The 18,984-nt window shown below is 40.1% G+C and overlaps 1 protein-coding gene across 7 annotated transcripts in view; it reads left to right on the forward strand.

Moving 5' to 3' along the window:
* ENTPD4 (ectonucleoside triphosphate diphosphohydrolase 4) overlaps window positions 1–18,984 on the forward strand; it is a 36,514-nt gene that overhangs the window by 1,782 nt on the left and 15,748 nt on the right. For 4 of the 7 annotated variants that reach the window (XM_043561502.1, XM_043561530.1, XM_043561522.1 and 1 more), the window contains exons 2-6: window positions 6,138–6,236; window positions 7,702–7,899; window positions 8,410–8,615; window positions 11,143–11,293; window positions 12,064–12,167. In XM_043561502.1, coding sequence (XP_043417437.1) covers window positions 6,229–6,236; window positions 7,702–7,899; window positions 8,410–8,615; window positions 11,143–11,293; window positions 12,064–12,167 — 667 coding nt within the window. In that variant the 5' untranslated portion in view covers window positions 6,138–6,228. Of the gene's footprint in view, window positions 1–1,380; window positions 1,503–6,137; window positions 6,237–7,701; window positions 7,900–8,409; window positions 8,616–11,142; window positions 11,294–12,063; window positions 12,168–18,984 lie in introns of all 7 variants that reach the window. The other 3 variants (XM_043561541.1, XM_043561513.1, XM_043561557.1) reach the window with 1 other exon arrangement.

Below are 18,984 nucleotides of genomic sequence, written 5' to 3' on the forward strand. Positions count from 1 at the left end.
CAGAAGTTTCTTGAGCTGATCATGTTTTGAATGTAGCATTTTGCACAGAGGTGTTTCTGAAGTGCGGTGTTCATAGTAAAGCCGAAGATAGGGGACCTGCCTAGAATCTGTCTTGGTAGTAATGTCTGCTGTGGTCATTTTAGATGTGTGGACTAAATGTGATGTTGAAAAAGAATTGACAGGCCCCAGTAAATGGTGTAATAGGTAGACCCACAGATAAGTAGGCTTCAGAGTTAAGAACCAGGTAGCTCCAGTCACGGTGATCCCCCTCTTAGGCCTGGAGAATTTGGAAGGTGGTATTAGTTTCTGCCAACACATCGTGACTCCAGCCTTGGACTGAGTGAGTTGCAGTAGCAGGGTGGCAGTAAGCTCAGGATGTGGAATTGGAACTTGAGGAAAATCAGAGTTGCAGATTTCAGAAACTGCAGAGGTAATGCCGGAAGAGTGTGACTAGAAAAAAAGTCATTTAAAATAGGGACCAGGGGCACCTGGGTGGCTCAGTTAAGCATCTGACTCTTGGTTTTGGCTCAGGTCACCATCTCATGGTTCCTGGGTGTGAGTTCCACCCGGTCAGCTGCTGTCATCGAGGAGCGTGCTTGGGATTCTCTCTCCTCTCCCTGCACCTCCTCCTCCCCCCGACTTCTCTCTCTCTCTCTCTCTCTCTCTCTCTCTCTCTCTCTCTCTCTCTCAAAATAAATCGATAAATATTAAAAACAAATAGTTTGGGGTCCCTGGGAGGCTCAGTTGGTTAAGCATCCAACTTCAGCTCAGGTCATGATCTCACACTTTGTGGATTCGAGCCCAGCATTGGGCTCTGTGCTGACAGCTTAGAGCCTGGGACCTGCTTCAGATTCTGTGTCTCCCTCTCTCTGCCCCTCCCCTACTCACACTCTCTCTCTCTCCCTCTCCCTCAAAAATAAACAAACATTGAAAAAATTTTTTAAAAAGAAAAATTTTTTTAAATAGATGTTGAATAAAATGTAGATCATAAATGCAACTATGCATTCTTAAAACAAAAAAAAAATGAATTAAGTTATTTTGCTGTCTTTTTCCCCACAAATGAGTGAGGCACAGAGTGCTTCACTTTGGCTGCTCACTCTCCCAAGACCGTTGTTTCCTACAAGTTCTGCATAAGTGTTTGTGGGCCCCTTTGATTGTTCAAGGTCCTCTTGTAATCCTGTGATATTCATATATTCTTTCCATCATGTCTTCTTACCTTTTCTTACTCACAGGCCTAGCTCTTCCAGAGTCTCATTTGCCTGTGATTTTTGTTTGCCTGTGATTTGAGAATTTGCTAATGTCTGTTATGTTGCATGCTGCATTTTTCACCAGGGAGCCATTTCACTTTGCAATTAATATTGTTTTCACTGTTTTCCTTAGGATTGACAGTGAGAAACTGACAGACATTGAACCATGACCCCATGAGCTTCACTCCACTAAAGAATGTTCAACTAAGGAGGGCCCCACTAACTGAAATCATGAGTTAATGGATCTCTCTGGTGGTAGGTCTAACGCAGTTTGGGCCTTTTAAAAACGCGGCAGTTTTACGTAATATTAGAGTTTGCCTTGCTAAACTCAGGTGCCAAGATTCTTAGCTACAAATACAATTGGAGTTTACATTTTGAGATCAAATTACCATATTGCTGACTGCTGGGTAATATTTGGCCATACTTTTGTCCTAAATAAAAGTAATTACTTCAGCAGTTTATAAGCTGTTCTATTTTTTTCTGTCTTTAAGCACAGTTTTGTCAGTTACAGAAATATCTGTTTATCCTTTTTGTCAAAATCCTCACATATCTCAAGACAAAGTTCCAAGGCAAACATCAGATTAAATAACGTTTACTAAGTTTGCTGTAATCATTCTAATTTTTTTTTAATGTTTATTTTTTGAGAGAGAGAGAGAGTGCAAGTGGGGGAGGAACAGAGAGAGAGAGTGGGAGACAGAATCTGAAGCAGGCTCCACGCTCTGAGCTGTCAGCACAGAGCCCAGCGCGGGGCTCGAACTCACAAGCAGTGAGATCATGACCTGAGCCGAAGTTGGATGCTTAACCAACTGAGTCATCCAGGCGCCCCAGATGTGCTATGATCATTCTAAACAGTGCACCTTCTGCTTTGAAATGTGTTCTCTTTTCTCATCTCCCATCGAAAGTATACCTCTCACCTCCAGGTATCTTTTCTGGTTCCCTAGCCTCCAGTGTGCTCTTCTCTGAACTATTACAGGAAGAGTCGGGATAATTTAACATTGCCTTCTGTTACTCTCTTGATTATTTTCTGGGTATTAGAATTTTCTCTGTAACCAGTGTGCAAACTCCTCGAAATCTGGAGCCAGGTTTGTTACTTCTCTGTGCCCTTTGTATGCCCTCCTAGTTCTCATCATTGAATCATTAAAGTTCTTTCTTCCCCCTAGGACCTTGACTTTAAGCTATTAACTAGAATATTCTTTTCTTTTGTTCTCAGTTCAGCTATCACATAATTATTGATTTTAAAAAATGTCCAGATTGGAATTCCTATGTCACGGTTTTTAAGGTAGGCTTTCTTGATAATGTACAGAAGAGGATTTGACTCTGAAAACTGGAGAGATCAGTGGAAGGTAGCTTGGTAGAAATAGTTCCGTTGTCTTTTCTGATGGTACAATTAATATATGCCCTTTAAGAAATAAAGGCAAGCCTAGGGAAGAATAGGCTAGAAATAGATGATCTATTATCTCACTACTTAGCAATAACCAACCACTGTTAACATTTTGGTTTCTGTTCTATCCCCGTCTTCCTGGGCATGCGTGATGCCGTTTTTTTCCCTTAATATGTCATGGGGATCTTTCCATGTCAATAAATACAGATCTGCATCATCACTTTTATAATAGTCTCATCATGTTCCACTGGCTAAATGGACCACGTGTAATGTAACCCACCCACTGCAATGCACATTAGTAGCAGTGTTTTGCTGTTGCACCCAATACTATCACGAACTTCTTTACACATATTTTAGTGAATTTACCCTATAATTTCCTAAGGTTGAATTTCTGTAAGTGTGATAGAGCAGAGGGTAAGTCTGTTTAAAATTTTCATATGTGTTACCCATATGCCCCCAGAAGGTTAGATCTATTTAGATTCTCCCCAACAGTGTTCTCCTTTGTTAGCAAAGTATTGTCAGACTTTAGTCTCCACTAATCTGATAATTGTGAAGTCTTGTTTTTGTTTATGTTTCTCTAAATACTAACGAAGTTACATTATATCAGCCATTTGTATTTCTTATTTGGTTAATTTCCAATTATCCTTCTTTTTCTAATGCATGATTTCTCTTATTTAGAAGAACCTTTTATATATAAGGGACATTTACCTTTTTCATGTATGTCACAAGTAATTTTCCCAAGCTTTGTCTATTTGGGAAGGGATTTTTTTTTAAGCACTCATAAGTCTTAAACTCATATGATGTATTTTCTTACATTTATGGTTTAAGACATTGATGTCAATTGTAGAAAAGCCTTACACATTCTGAGATTGGGTACATTTCCATCTTAACATTTTAATGCATATTTTTAACATTTAAATTTTTGATGGAGTGCCTGGGTGGCTCAGTTGGTTTAGCCTCCAGCTCTTGGTTTCTGCTCAGTTCATGATCTCATGGTTCATGAGTTCGAGCCCCATGTTGGGCTCCACACTGGCAGCAGGGATCCTGCTTGGGATCCTCTCCCTACTTCTCTCTGTGCCCTTCCCCTGCTCACTTGCTCTCTCTCTCTCTCTCAAAATAGAGAGATAAACTTTAAATTTTTGAACCATTGGAATTCTTTTAAATGTTGTGATGCAGTTATCTTACCATATTCAAATGCTAAAAGGCAGCTACTTTATAAAAACGCATCAAAATTCATTTAAACATGTCAGTAATATATTTTTTCTTTTTTGTGTAAACTGTTAGGTCAAATATTGTTTGTCTCAAACTTAGGGTACATGGTACAATATGGATGCCATATTGAAACCTGAACTAGTTAAAGTGATTCTCCCCCTTTGTCAAGTAGGCATTATTACTACTTATCACCCTATAATACCTTTGTGTGTGTGTGGGTGGGTGGGTGTGTGTATGTGTGTGCACGCGCACGCACGTGCGTGCACGCAGTAACCCCTCTACTGTGTTATAAATCCTTTCAGGGCTGGGTCCATATCTGATTCATCTTCATATCTCCCATCCCAGCCAGCCATGAAGCAGACAGTGCTTGCTCATCACTTGTGTGACAGGCACTGGTCACTGGGGAAACAGAAGAATAAGAGGCTGTTCCTGCCAATGAGAGGCCTGCCATGTAATGAGAAAGTCAACCACAAGTGTAATACTGTAGCTCACTACTGTCAGGAGCAAATGCTCTGGAGATAGGAGGAGGACTAGGGAAGCTTTCACAGGGAACTCACGCCCGACTCGTGTAGCAAGCAGTATTTAGGAATACCAACAGATGAACCTGTTGAGAGAGGCATTCTAAAAAGAGGAATGGGCATTTCAGTGACCCGCTGTTTGTGTTTAGCATGGCTAAAGCATAGGGTATGTATCTGTCTAACCTGTCGGGATAAGACTAGAAAGACAGGGACGAGATCAGTGCAGTCCAATGCAGAAGCTCCGTGTGGCTGTTGAGCATTTGAAATGTGGCCAGTGCAACTGAGAAGCTGCATGTTTCATTCTAATTACTTCAGCCACACATGGCGATGGCTACCATGTTGAACAGCACGGGGCTAGATCATGAGAGCCCTCCTTTACCATCCTAAGGAGTTAGGACTTCCTCCTGAGTGGGAGAGAAAAGTTGGGAGGTGGGAAGGTGTCAAGATTCCTGGTTGTTTTGGAAAGATCACTCTAGTGTGTCAATTCTCAACCTCTTTGGCCTCCAGAACTCAGAAACTTGACTTTTTGCCAGACACTTTCCTAGGGTCTGTGATGTTGGGAACGCAGCAGTCAACCAAGCAGACAGAAATCTGGCCCCCTGTGGAGCTCGACACCTGAGCACAAGAAAAATGCAATCACACAGTACGTTGGGGGATGAGGATGAGAGCATGGGTTCTCCTGCTGGAACCTCAGCCGTTTTGCATATGATCGTCTTTTGTTGGCAGTGTGACCTTAGGCAAGGTACTTAGCCCCTCTGCCTCAGCTGTAAAATGGTATACAAATAGTGGCTATCTGTGGGTCATTAAGAAGAGTAACTTGATATTTGTAAATAAGCAGGGCCCAGCACATAATAAGTTCTGTATAACTAATAAATAAGTAAACGCTAAGGAGAAAAACTAAGTCAAAGGAAAGAGATGGGTGGAGGGGACAGCTTGCAATGATGGTTTGGGTGGCCGGGGAAGGCCTCCTTGAGAAGGTGACATTGAGTAAAAAGTGAGGAAGTGAGTTGCACGGATGATTTCTAAGCAGAGGGGGTAGCACGTTCAGAGGCCCAGAGACAAGGAACATAGTACCTTTCATGGTACTTTGTGCATAAGAGGGATCTAACGGTCATTTATCAGGTGAATGGGTATTTCAGATTCCCGTTCAGTTTAATCATTTTGCCTATCGCCTACCTCCAACCCCCACCCCTAATCTTCCTTAATTCAGTACCTGTTTGGCGACCTGGTATTTTGGGTCACTGATTGGCTTTTAGGTAGAGAGCGACGAACTAGTGCTAGACTATTACCATCTCTTTTTCAATTTTTTTAAATTTAAATTCAAGTTAGTTAACATATAGTGTAGTCTTGGCTTCAGGAGTAGAACCCAGTGATTCATCTCTCTGTCAGTCAGAGAAAGACAGATTTTATATGATTTCACTCATATGTGGAATTTGAGAAACTCAACAGATGAAAATAGGAGAAAGGAAGAAAAAATAAGATAAAAACAGAGAGGGAGGCAAACCATAAGAGACTCTTAAATAGAACAAACTGAGGGCTGCTGGGGTGGGGGAGATGGGTCATATTACCATCTCTTTTGATTTAGGCTTGTATCTCTGACAGTGTGAAATTGACTAAGAAGTGTGTTGCTCTCAGTGAGCTCTTCTAACAGCTTCAGTGCAAGGATCGCGTACCAGATCGCGTGTGGTTGGATTCAAACACGTACTTGGTAAAACAACATTCATGTCTTCTTGGATTGTGCCGTGCCGTCTTTGTGATTTTTCTTGCTTTCTGGAACAGGAATGCTCTAACTCCAGGAGGACCCCATCGTTTCTGTAGTGGTGTGTGAGGACTGACTCCTAGAACATTGCCCGGTCTCTGACCCATCAGCATGGGGAGGTAAGTGATGGTGTCTAATCACTGACACCCTAAAACCCGAGATTTTGGTGCCACAGAGACAGGTCTCGAGAGGGAAAAAAAAAAATCTAAATTCCAAGTGCAAAGTGTTCAAAGTTATGCTACACTTGTGTTTTAACACCTTTGTCCTTCCAGGCCTTGTTGGGGTGCTTGTCACAGGAAGAAAGTGGTCTTGCCAGGTGGATTTTCTAGGGGTTAATGTAGCTTACTGTAAAGGGCATGTGTATTGGAATCTATGAGGAGTGCATTAAGCACAGGGTAACTGTAAGCCTTGAGGTGTGGGCAGGGATGACAAACTCCATGGAGTGGCCCAGGGACTCACAGGGAGACTAGAAACTCTAAGTGGAAAACTCCATTGGGTTAGCAGGCTATCCCCCCTTCTGTGAGATATTTTAGTCCAAGAAGCACTCTTTAAAGGGAAGAGTGTAGAAATTAACCACAGAACAGTAACATTTATTCTAAAGGTTGCAAGGTTTTTTAAAATTTTTTTTAATGTTCATTTGCATTTTTAATGTTCATTTAATGTTCATTTGCAGGAGTCGGGCGGGGGGGGGGGGGGGCCAAGAGAGAGGGAGACACAGAATCTGAAGCAGGCTCCAGGCTCTGAGCGGTCAGCACAGAGCCCAATGTGGGGCTCGAACCCACGAACTGTGAGATCATGACCTGAGCCGAAGTCAGCTGCTTAACCAACTGAGCCACCCTGGCACCCCGAGGTAGCAAGTTTATTTTAAGTCCAATAATAATCTCTCATTCCTGACATAAACTAAGAAGAAAAGTAGGGTTTTTTGTTTTGTTTTGTTTTGCAAAAATGTCTCAGAAATATTTCTAAAAACACAGGACATACAAAACTCATTTATTTACTTTGTTATGAGCATGTCGTTAAAGATGCTATTTTTGTCCCATTTTCCCACACAATCATCAGGGAGAAATTTGCCTTGGAATTCGGTGTTAAGAAAAGCTTACTCCTCCTGAGCTATTTGTATGTTTCTAATTTAATGGGCAAGGTTTTGGCCACTACGATGCTGAGCCACCTTTGCAGGCCTGTCTTATTACATGTATTTCTTTGTACTAGATTGTTTTTTGGCTTCATCATCCTTAAACCTGACTTTGTTATACATTTGTATGTTTATCGTGTTGAACATACTCTTGTAAATTGTTTCTAGTTCTTTTTTTGGAACAAAGCAGAATAGAAATAATAATCTACATAATGTCAAGGGGGACAAATACCATCAGGACGTAATTCTCATTCGTGTAGTTTTATAATAATGAGTTACATAGCAAAGTAGCAGTATGGAAGATACTGGCATACAGACCAGTATACTGGCTTACTACCAGCAAGGAAATAGAGGTGGCTGAAGCCAGAGGCCTCCTTCCTTTGGCATCAGTTTAGGTGAGGAGAAGCCACTTTGGAGCAGATTGCTTAAAAATCTGTGTTTTGGAATTTTAGGATCGGCATCTCCTGTCTTTTTCCTGCTTCCTGGCATTTTAGCATCTCTCCAGTGGGGTGTCCTCGAATTCTGAATACCAATCTACGCCAGATTATTGTTATTAGTGTTCTGGCTGCTGCTGCTTCACTTTTATACTTTTCTGTTGTCATAATCCGAAATAAGTATGGGCGGCTATCCAGAGACAAGAAGTTTCAAAGGTAAGAGAAAAAAACATTTCTTTTCCAGATGGGGTGCCATACGTCCATTTTACAGCTTCGAGACTTTTGGGATTAGGTTGGAATTTAAGAAGCATGTGGCTGTAGGAAACAGAATCTGTACTGAATACAGCATGGCGTGAAAAATAAAACTGTTTGAAATGGTTTAATCATTAACTACCAAACCCACATCATACGAGGATTTAGACATAAGCTTTTCCTGTGATATCTTTTAAGCTGATTTTTCAGTTAACGTCCATGGCTTGGGAATAGTTTTGCTTCTCAGTGCTTGTTTGAACTTCTTACAAGGAATAATGACTGTGTATCTGATTCAGATAATCTTTATCGCTGTCACTTGTTTTGTTTTGAGTCTTCAATCATTTGGCAGTTGTAAAAATGGTATTGTGGATCAGCTTAGAATCTGCTGCCTCGACATTATGTATTGCATTTGCTTGGTTAAGGTTTAAGATGATCATCTTTGCCTCACTAAGAATATTCATTTTTGTAAACAAGGTACTTGGCACGAGTTACTGACATTGAGGCCACAGACACCAATAACCCCAACGTGAACTACGGTGTCGTGGTGGACTGTGGTAGCAGTGGGTCTCGGATATTTGTCTATTGCTGGCCGAGGCATAACGGCAATCCTCACGATCTGCTGGATATCCGCCAAATGAGGGATAAAAACCGAAAGCCAGTGGTTATGAAAATAAAACCCGGTATGTAAAAGATAGATATCTGACTGGTAACCTGCTTCTGTCCTTTCTTCTCCGTGAGGTTTTTCATGTCCTTCCCTTCCTTTCCCCAGAGTCATCGCTCTAATTCAGAACTCACCCCAGGACCTGACTGTTTCCCTTTCTTCCATTTTCTGCCCATCCTGCACGAGGTGACTTAACTCTTTAATAAAATACCCCAAACCATGTCTTTCTTTTGGTCTCCTGCAGCGTTTACCACGGTGCCTTACTCATGTGTCTCCTGAGATGTTCGCTAGTTGACATTAATTATGGAGGGATGTGTTTTTCCTATTTGGTAACCATTGGACTCTATCCCTAATGACAGAGTAATTTCAGATAACTCATGGATATCTGTACCCTAATACATTGGTGTATATTTCTTTTTTCCCCCATTTTTAAAAAGTGCCCCAGTATATTTCTAACTGGATTATTTAACTAGAGTGACTTATTCCTGAAGAGCTGGTGTTATTATGTCCAATTTTTAATGATACCACAGTTTCTAAGTCAGTGTGTTACGCAAAAATTGGGATTTGCGGTCTCCATTAAAGAATTTAAATCAGTGGTTCTCAACCTTTTTATGTATGTACACCATTTCCATGGGCAGTGCTGTTCTGTCAGAAGTTTTAGGAATGGAGGGTGTCCATTGGAGTGCCTTGAAATAAGCATTTTATGTCTTGATAGTTGATAATCACTGATTTAAAACAGTGGACCACAGATCTTAATAGAGATTCAACACTTTTATTTCATCTTACTAGTGTATTACGTAGTAAGATATAAAATCCAAACAATCCAAGGAATTTATCTTGTAAAATATTAGAGAATGCTGATTAAAAAAAATTATCATAGCTTATTACCTCCTATTTCAAATATGTAAATGAAAAGAGGGCTTAGTATTAATACGATAAAATACCTGTCCTCTCACATAGTTCCTAATAACATAGACTGTTGGCCCTCTGAATCCTTCCCTTTCTTCGTTGAATAATTTAGGCCCCACTTCCTTCTTCAGTCAATCTTCAAGTTGATTGTTCTTTGATGTTTGGGCAGCTGGGCACCAGCATATTGCTCACAAAATGCAAAATCTCTACCTCAAGGATAAAGAGAAGGAATTGAATCTGAGTCTCTTGTATAAGCATTATTTTGATATCAGAGTACATTTCCATGAACAAAGATCATTTTTTTCTATAAGTCTTAGTGAATGACTTTTAATTTTTAGTTTTCTGTTATCACGTCCCTTAAATTTTTATGCATCCCTAATCTAGAAACATTTTCAGAGTTAAAGTGATACTGATCAAAAAAATTCACTAGAAGATTGAAATATAAAGCTCTATAAAGCACATTGCATTTCATCCAGCTTCACATACCAAGTTCTGTCAGTGATTAAACTGCTCACGTGGAATAAGGTAAAATCTTTCATGCCTTGGAGTGTCCTTTGGGACATCATCCCAGGGTGTATACCAGAATCTCCTTAAAATCAGGTTTAACATGGTTCTCTCTCATGCTACAGAAAATGTTTGAAGTAGAAATTCACGTACCTTTTTATAGCAGTTCTCAGTGCTGAAGCAGGGCCTTTCATATATAGCATTTCAGCAAAGCTCTAGATATTTCCTTATTTAGTGGATTCTGGGTAGTTTAGGGCTTGGTGTCTGTTGGAAGAGTATGTGGAGTAAAAAAAAAAAAAAAAAAATCTGGCTTTTGGTCTGTTTTCTGCTGATTGCTCTTATAAATCATTATATCTTTCTGGATCCACAGTTTCCTAATCTGTGAAATGAGAAATTTGGGGACTACTAAAATTCAAAGCCAGGAAGACTCCCTTTGCCTAGGGCATGGTCGAGGGATCACCAAGACTGGAGGGTAGGATGTGTTGCGTCAGGCTGCCAGAAGAGATGAGGAGAAATGAAATAATGTGAGAGGAACCAGGGAGAGGCAATCAGTGAGACCCAGAATGCATATTAGGGGAGGCAGAGGGATTTTATCCGGGATCCCAGTTTGGGCCGCTGGATGGCCAATGATGGTGGTCACTGGGGTAGGTAACTACAAAGCAGGAGTTGAGTTCAGATTTGTCTTACGTGTATATGTTGAGTTTGAGGCGTGTCCAGTAGACAGTTACCACCTACTGATGTGGAGAAGGGGAATGAGGTCTGGTGGCTACTGGTGACACTTGGAGATCCGAGACATATAGATGGTGTGGCAGCCATGGGAGTGAGTGTACTTGCCCGAGCAAAGCGGGAACATGTTCTCGAGGGCAGGCATGAGCTTGTGTGCAGGTGATCCCAGTGTCTGACACACAGTAGTTGCTCAGCTGGGTCTCAGTTTTTTGGAGACTGAGAAGAAAGCGTAGGACTGAAATTTAATACCACCATCATTTAAGGAAGAGAGCTTGTTGCTAGAAAGATAGGAAAAAACCAGGAGAGGGTGGTATGTAGCTTGAATTTCTCTCAAATTAGCCACATCGAAGAAATGTAACTTATTAGTTAACCATCTCCTTTGTAATGGAAGTGTCCTTTTTCTGTAGGCATTTCAGAATTTGCTACCTCTCCGGAGAAAGTCAGTGATTACATTTCTCCACTCTTGAACTTTGCTGCAGAGCATGTACCACGGGCAAAACACAAAGAGACGCCTCTCTACATTCTCTGCACAGCTGGAATGAGAATCCTTCCCGAAAGGTGATCCTCCACGTGAGGCCAGGGCCGGGTGGGTGGTGGTGGTAGTTTATTTTTCTCCCCTTCCCCCCTCCTGTCTCTTTTCCTTCTCCTCGTCTACCATTATCATCACATGGTATCATCACATACCATTATTTTTTTATTTATTTATTTATTTTAACGTTTATTTATTTTTGAGACAGAGAGAGACAGAGCATGAACAGGGGAGGGGCAGAGAGAGAGGGAGACACAGAATCTGAAACAGGCTCCAGGCTCTGAGCTGTCAGCACAGAGCCCGACGCGGGGCTCGAACTCACGGACTGTGAGATCATGGCCTGAGCCGAAGTCAGACGCTTAACCAACCAAGCCACCCAGGCACCCCTCATCACGTACCATTATTATCCAAAAGGAAAACATTAAAAATCCCTTTTTCACATTTGGAATATTACCAGAACTATTCCCTTAGCCAGAACTCCCCAGAAGTCTTGTAATGTACTTGTGTATTTCTATAAACTGTAAACTATAAGGTGGTCATTAAAAAAACAGATTTTCTATGTTGTAAGTGTAAGGGTTGCGGTTGTACTTTTATGTCTAGGAGTCACAGAATCCACACAGCTCATGAAATTCCTTCCTAAAATAAACGGGTTTTTTTAATGAATTGCTTTGGTTTTAAAATTTACTGTCTTCCTATAGGATGTACCAGAGCCACAGTTTTTGTTTGGTTTGGTTTGTTTTTTTTTAAACAAAAAACGTAGGATGCATCTTGATCTGTAAATTTGGGGCTTGTCTTACAGCCAGCAGAAAGCCATCTTGGAAGACCTTCTGACCGACATCCCCGTGCACTTTGACTTTCTGTTTTCTGACTCTCATGCAGAAGTAATTTCAGGGAAACAAGAAGGTTGGTATCTTGGTCTTCAACTTGAAATTTGGGAAGTTATTCCTTTAAATCTTCCCCGTGTTTCCCAGTGTACGCTTTATTAAATTACTTTTAATGTCTTAAAATTTGGGAAATCATAGCCTGGAAATAGTATCTTTAAATGGCAAAATTAGTTTCTTATATGGCAGTCTTTATTATCCAAACAGTAAGCCATTAAAAGAATAACTTAGTTTGTGTTCACTGCATTTAGGATACATATTTTGGGCTCGTTTTGATAGGAAAGGTTTGTGTTCCTTGCCTAAGTTATACAGTTTTATGGAGTTACGATAATTCCTGAGTTACTGGAGCCTTCTATTGATTTACTTGCTACAAAGGGAAATTATTCTTGACTTTGATATACTAAGAAAATATTAGTTCTGTTTTCAAAGAAATGCTTCAACTTGAAAATGAAATGACAAGTCAATGAAATTGTTTGGGGAACAGCTTGCTAGAAATGGAGACCAAAAGCATTTACTTCAAAATCATCTATCATTTCAGCAAATACCTCCTCTGTGAAAGGCACTGTAGAAAATACCAACTGGGTGAAATTCAGACACTGCCACTGAGCTATTTACAGACAAGTGAGGTACACAGTTGGCCGCCATATGAGGTAGAGTCTTAGGTGCCATGAGGAGAGTGGGGAAGAAGTATAATGGGAGTTTGAAAGAGGGAGGCTTTTTTTTTTTTTTTTTTGTAACCAGGGACCTCATGGGGGAAATGACATCTGAATTGTGCCCCAACGGATGGTTAAAAGCATGCCGGAGCACGGTAAGGGTGGGGGTCTGAGAGAGGAAGCACATTCCAGGCTGAAGAAATGATGTGAGTCAACAGAGGTTAGAAAAGCTGCATGATGGATGGGGAAAGAAAAGTATTTTAGTTTGAATGGCTTACGGCCCTTTGGAAAAGTGGTAGTCATTCGAAAAGTTGGGACTGGTCTTGGCGGCCCCATCATCATGGCAGCATGAGTTGTTCCTTTTTTCTCTCCCATTTGATTTAGAACTACTCAGACATCCATAACCCAGAAAACGCAGCTAAAGGCCACCCAAGAGACCCATCCATCTGAAAGTGGGTGGCTTGAACCTCAGAGGAAGCCCTGGGGCCAGGCAAGTGGCGGCAGGGGCAGCAGTGGACCAACACGAATTTTCTAGCAGGGGAGGTGGAGGGTGAAGGCGGTGAGTGGGGGGTTACCTAACAGCACACGGCAGGACCCGTCACTCTTTCTGGGAGGAGGGCAAGGCAAAGGAAGTCTCAGAGAACGGAAGGAATGTGTTTGCCGCTGTCTGCCCCAGGATTCTGGCAAGAGGATTGCCCATGGATCTCTGGAACACCCCACCCCCAACCTTTTGAGGATCCGCTAACAGGCTGTGGGCACATTCAAAGCCCCACGTACTAAGCACACACCTCCACCAACTCTGCAGTCATCCTTTTTTAAATTACCAACCTGTGGAACTGTTAGACTCAAAGTGAAAAAAGCCATACGCAAATAAGAAAGGTGTTCACTACTTGAACATTTTTTATCAAATGTTGAAAAGTCACGTTAATATGGTATCACAAAAGAACGTGGCCATTTTCTAGTAACTGAACCCAAAGGCACAGAATATTCAAATCTAACTGGTAAAGAATTCTAAATAGCAATTATAAAGAAATCCAGTGAGCTACAAGAAAACTGAAGCAGTACAGTGATCTCAGGAATAAAATTAATCAACGAAGGGGTACTTTACCAAAGAGATTAAAATTCTTAAGAACCAAACAGAATGTGGAGCTGAAGAATTCAACACATGAGATGAGGAAGGCACTAAAAAACATTGGAAATAGAGCAGATGGAGGAGAGAATAAGCAACTTGAGGACAGGGAGATAGAACTGTTTCCTGTAGAAGAGGAGCAAGAACCCTATAAGAACTATCAGACCCCCATTAGGAGAACCAACAAAATTAAAGGGGATCCCAGAAGGAGAAGGGAGCAGAGAGCGTATTTAAAGAGGTGTCCTAGAGAACTTCCCAAGCCCAGAGAAAGAACTGGATACGCAAGTCTAAGAAGCTAATAGACCAGCTTCTCTAGCAGTGCAAAAAGACCCGCTCTGAGACATCACATTAAAACTGTCAAAAGTCAGTGATAAATTATTTTGAAGGAAGCCGGGGGAAAAAGACAGCCTACAAAGGAAGTCTCATTAGGTTATCAGCAGATTTGTCAGCAGAAACTCTGTAGCCCAGGAGAGCATGGAATGACATTTTAAAGTATTGAAAAACACAAATTGCCAGCCAAGAATACTGTATCTGGCAAAGTTATCCTTCATATATAAGGCGAAATAAAGGCTTTCCCAGACAAACAGAAGCTAAAGGAGTTCACCCCCTCCAGACCACCTTCTAAGACATGTTGAAAGGAGCTTCTCAAGCTGAAATGAAAAGATGAAAGCGCACAGGAGCTTAATTAAGGTTATAAATAGAATTAGAAAACTGACTTTTTTAGAATAGTACATAAAACAAGTATAAAGCTTAAAGAGAGAAGAGCATTAAAAATGACTATAGCTACTACAGCTTGGTGACAACATCAACATAAAAAAATTTGTGACATCAAAGCTATAAAAGGGGAAGGGTAAAGGATGGAAACTTTTAGGTGAACAAAGAGAAGTTGCTATCAGAAAAAAGACTGTTCTGTCTGTGGGATGCTTTATGTAAACCTCATGGTAACCACAAAGCAAACATCAAAGCAGAGACACACAAAACATAAAGGGGGAGCCTGAGCAAATCATGGAAACCATGGAAAACCACAAATTTACAAAGATAAACAGAAGGGGAAAAAAAACGGAGAGACAAAATAACCAGAAGGCAAGGGGTGCCTGGGTGGCTCAGTCAGTTAAGGGTCCAACTCTGGATTTTGGCTCAGGTCGTGATCTCACAGTTCATGAGTTTGAGCCCTGCATCAGGCTCCACACTGACAGTGTGGGGCCTGCTTGAGATTCTCTCTCATTCTCCCTCTTCCCCTCTCCTGCTTGCTCTCTTTCTCTCTTTCTCAAAAAAAATAAAAATAAAAAATAATAATAACCAGGGGTGCCTGAATGGCTCAGTGAGTTAAGCGTCACACTTCAGCTCAGGTCATGATCTCATGGTTTGTGAGTTTGAGCCCTGCATCGGGCTCTGTGCTGACAACTCAGAGCCTGGAGCCTGCTTCAGATTCTGTATCTTCTCTCTCTCTGCCTCTCCCCACTTACGCTCTGTTTGTCTGTGTCTCTGTCTCTCAAAAATAAACATTAAAAAAAATATTTTCAATAAAAAATGAACAGAAGGCAAAACATAAAATGGCAGTAGTAAAACTTTGCATATCAACAGCTACCCCTAAATGTAAACAGATTGAACTCACCAATCAAAAGTCATAGAATGGCTGGATTAAAAAAGAAACAAGACCCAACTTTATGCCACCTACAGGAGACTTTTAGCTTTGAAGACACACATGGGCTCAAAGTGAAAGGATAGAAGACAATATTCCAAGCAAATGGAAACCGAAAGAAGGCAGGCATAGCCAAACTTATATCAGACAAAATAGACTTGAAGGCCAAAGGGTAACAAGAAACAAAGAAGGTCGTTTTGTAATGATAAATGGGCCAATACATTAAGAAGATACAACATTAGTGTATATGCTCCCCACACCCAAGCATCAAGATATATTAAACAAATAGAGAAATAGGGAACAAAACAATAATGGATGGGACTGCAGAATCCTACTATCTGCAATGGATGAATCATCCAGACAGGATCAACAAGGAAACGTTGGAATTGAACCACATGTTAGCACAAATGGACTTAATAGGCCTGTACAGAACATTCCATCCTAAAGCAGCAAAATACACATCTTTCCAAGTGCACATGGAACATTATCCAGGGTATATCATATGTCAGGATGCAGAGAAAATCTTAGCAAGTTTAAGTAGATTGAAGTCATGCCAACTGTCTTTTTGACCACAGTGGTATGAAACTAGAAATTAAGAGGATGGTGAGGAAATCTACAAATATGTGGAAGTTAAACATCACACTTCTAAACCAGTGGATCAAAGAAGAAGATTATTAAAGTAGGAAATTATAAGTATCTCAAAAGGAAGTATCTCAGAAGGAAATTAAAAAGTACCTCAAAACAAATGGAAATAGAACATTGCAAATATTGTGGGATATAGCAAAAGCAGTTCTGAAAGTTTGTAGCAATAAAAGCATGTATGAAGAAATTAGATCTCAAACAAACAATATAACATTATACTTCAAGGAACTAAAAAAAACAAATGAGGCCCACAGCTAGCAGAAGGAAGGAAATAATAAAGATTAGAGTGGAAATAAATAAAATAGAAAACAGAAAATCAGTAGAAAGGATCAATGAAACTAAGAGCTGGTTCTACTTAACAAACCTTTAGCTAGACTAAAAAAAAACAAAAGACAAGTTAAAAATGAAAGAGAAGACATTACACCTGACACCACAGGATCATGAGACTGCAGCTGACCGTTGAACAACGTGGGTTTGAGCTGCACAAGGCCACTTGTGGACTTTTTTCCATAAATAAAGTACAATACTATACATATATTCTCCTTATGATCTTCTTAACAACACTTATCAGTATGCTTCTGATCAACAGTAAGCTGTTAGTAGTCAAGTTTTTAGGGAATCAAAAGTTAACAAGGATTTTTTACTATTGGGGAGTCAGTGCCCCTGACACGCACATTGTTCAAGGCTCAACTGTACTATGTACTGTTCAAGGCTCAATTGTACTATGAACAATTCTATACCAATAAAGTATGTAACATAGAAGAAAGGGATGCATTTTTAAAACAACCTGCCAAGACTGAATCAGGAAGAAATAGAAAATCTAAGTAGACCAATAACGAGTGAAGAGATTGAATCCATAATCAAAAAACTCCCAACACAGAAAACTCCAAGACCAGATGGCTTCACTGGAGAATAACATTTAAAGAATTAATACCAATTCCCATCAAATTTTTCCAAAATATCAAGAAGGAGGGAAAACTTCTAAACTCATTCTGTGAGGCCAGCATTATGTTAATACCAAAACCAGATAAAAATACCACAAGAAAACTGTAGGCCAATATCCCTGATGAATATAGATGTAAAAATTCTCAACAAAATACTAGCAAACTGAACTCAAAAACACATTAAAAGGATTATATGCCATAACCAAATAGAATTTATCACTGAGATGGAAGCATGCTTCAGCATGCGCAAATCAATAAATTATATCACATCAATAAAATGAAAAATAAAAATCATGGCATCATCTCAAAACATCACAGAAAAATACTTGACAAATATAACATCCTTTCATGAAAATCCTTAACCGATTGGGTGTAGAAGAAATACAGCTCAACATAACAAACGCCATATATGACAGACAGCTAACCTTAGACTCTGTGGAGAGAAATTGAAAGCATTTCCTTTAAGATCGAGACCAACACAAGGATGCCTACTCTCACCACTCCTATTCAATGAGTACTGGAAGTCTTAGCTAGAGCAATTAGGCAAGACAATGAAAGAAAATGCATCCAGATCAGGAAAAACTAAAATTGTCACTATCTGCTGATGATATGATCTTATGTATAGAAAATCCTAAAGAGGAAATGTCATTGACTTGATCAACAATTACAATAAAGTGGCAAGATACAAAACCAACATACAGAAGTTAATTGCATTCCTTTACACTAATGATGAAGCATCTGAAAAAGAAAGAAAACTATCCTGTTCACAGTGGCATCAAAAACAATAAAATAGAAATAAATTTAACCAAGGAAATGGAAGATCTTTACAATGAAAACTACAAGACTTAGCTGGAAGAAATGGAAGAAGGCAAATTGAAAGACAACCCATGTTCATGGGTCGCAAGAATTAATCTTATTATAATTGACATACTACTCAAAGCAATCTATAGATTTAGTGCAATTCCCATCAAAATGCTAAAAGCATTTTTCACCGAAATAGACGAAGCAATCCTAAAATTTCGTATCAGAAAAGACCCCTAATAGCGAGGGCAATCCTGAGAAAAAAGAACAAAGCTGGAAGTATCGTGCTTCCAATTTCAAACTATTGTACAAAGCAATGTTAATGAAAACAGTTTCGTACTGGCACAAAAAGAGACACATTGACCAATGGAATGGAATAGAGAGCCCAGAATTAAATCCCGGCATATACAGCCAACACCCAGTAGTGGAAAGGATGGTGTCTTCAACAAACAGTGCTGGGAAGACTGGGGAAACATGTGCCAAACAATGAAATTGGACCCCTGTCTCACACCACTCACAAAGATGAATTCAAAAAGAATCAAAGAAAATCCCTAAGACTTGATACCATAAACTCCTAGAAGAAAATGTAGGCAAGAAGCTCATCAGTATTGGTCATGTTAGTGATTTCTTGGACATGATGGCAAAAGCAAAAAACCAGCAAATGAGAGTATATCAAACTCAGAAGCTTCTGCACAGTAAAAGAAACAATTAACAAAATGAAAAACAACCTACAGAATGGGAAAAAAAATGTGCACATACTGGACAAGGGGTTAATATCCCAAACATATATAAAGATCTCATACAACTTAACCAAAAAATTAAGAAAATTTTTTGATTAAAAAACTAAACAGACACTTTCCAGAGAGGACATTAAAATGGCCAAACGGCACATGAAAAGATGCTCAGCATCCCTAATCATCAGGGAAATGCAAATCAAAACCACGAAGAAATTTCATCTCATACCTGTTAGGATGTCTGCAGGTGCTGGCAAGAATGTGGTGAAAAGGTAACCCTTATACTTTGTAGGT

The sequence above is a fragment of the Prionailurus bengalensis genome, chromosome B1 (assembly GCF_016509475.1).
Source record: "Prionailurus bengalensis isolate Pbe53 chromosome B1, Fcat_Pben_1.1_paternal_pri, whole genome shotgun sequence".
NCBI classification, from domain to species: Eukaryota; Metazoa; Chordata; class Mammalia; order Carnivora; family Felidae; genus Prionailurus; species Prionailurus bengalensis.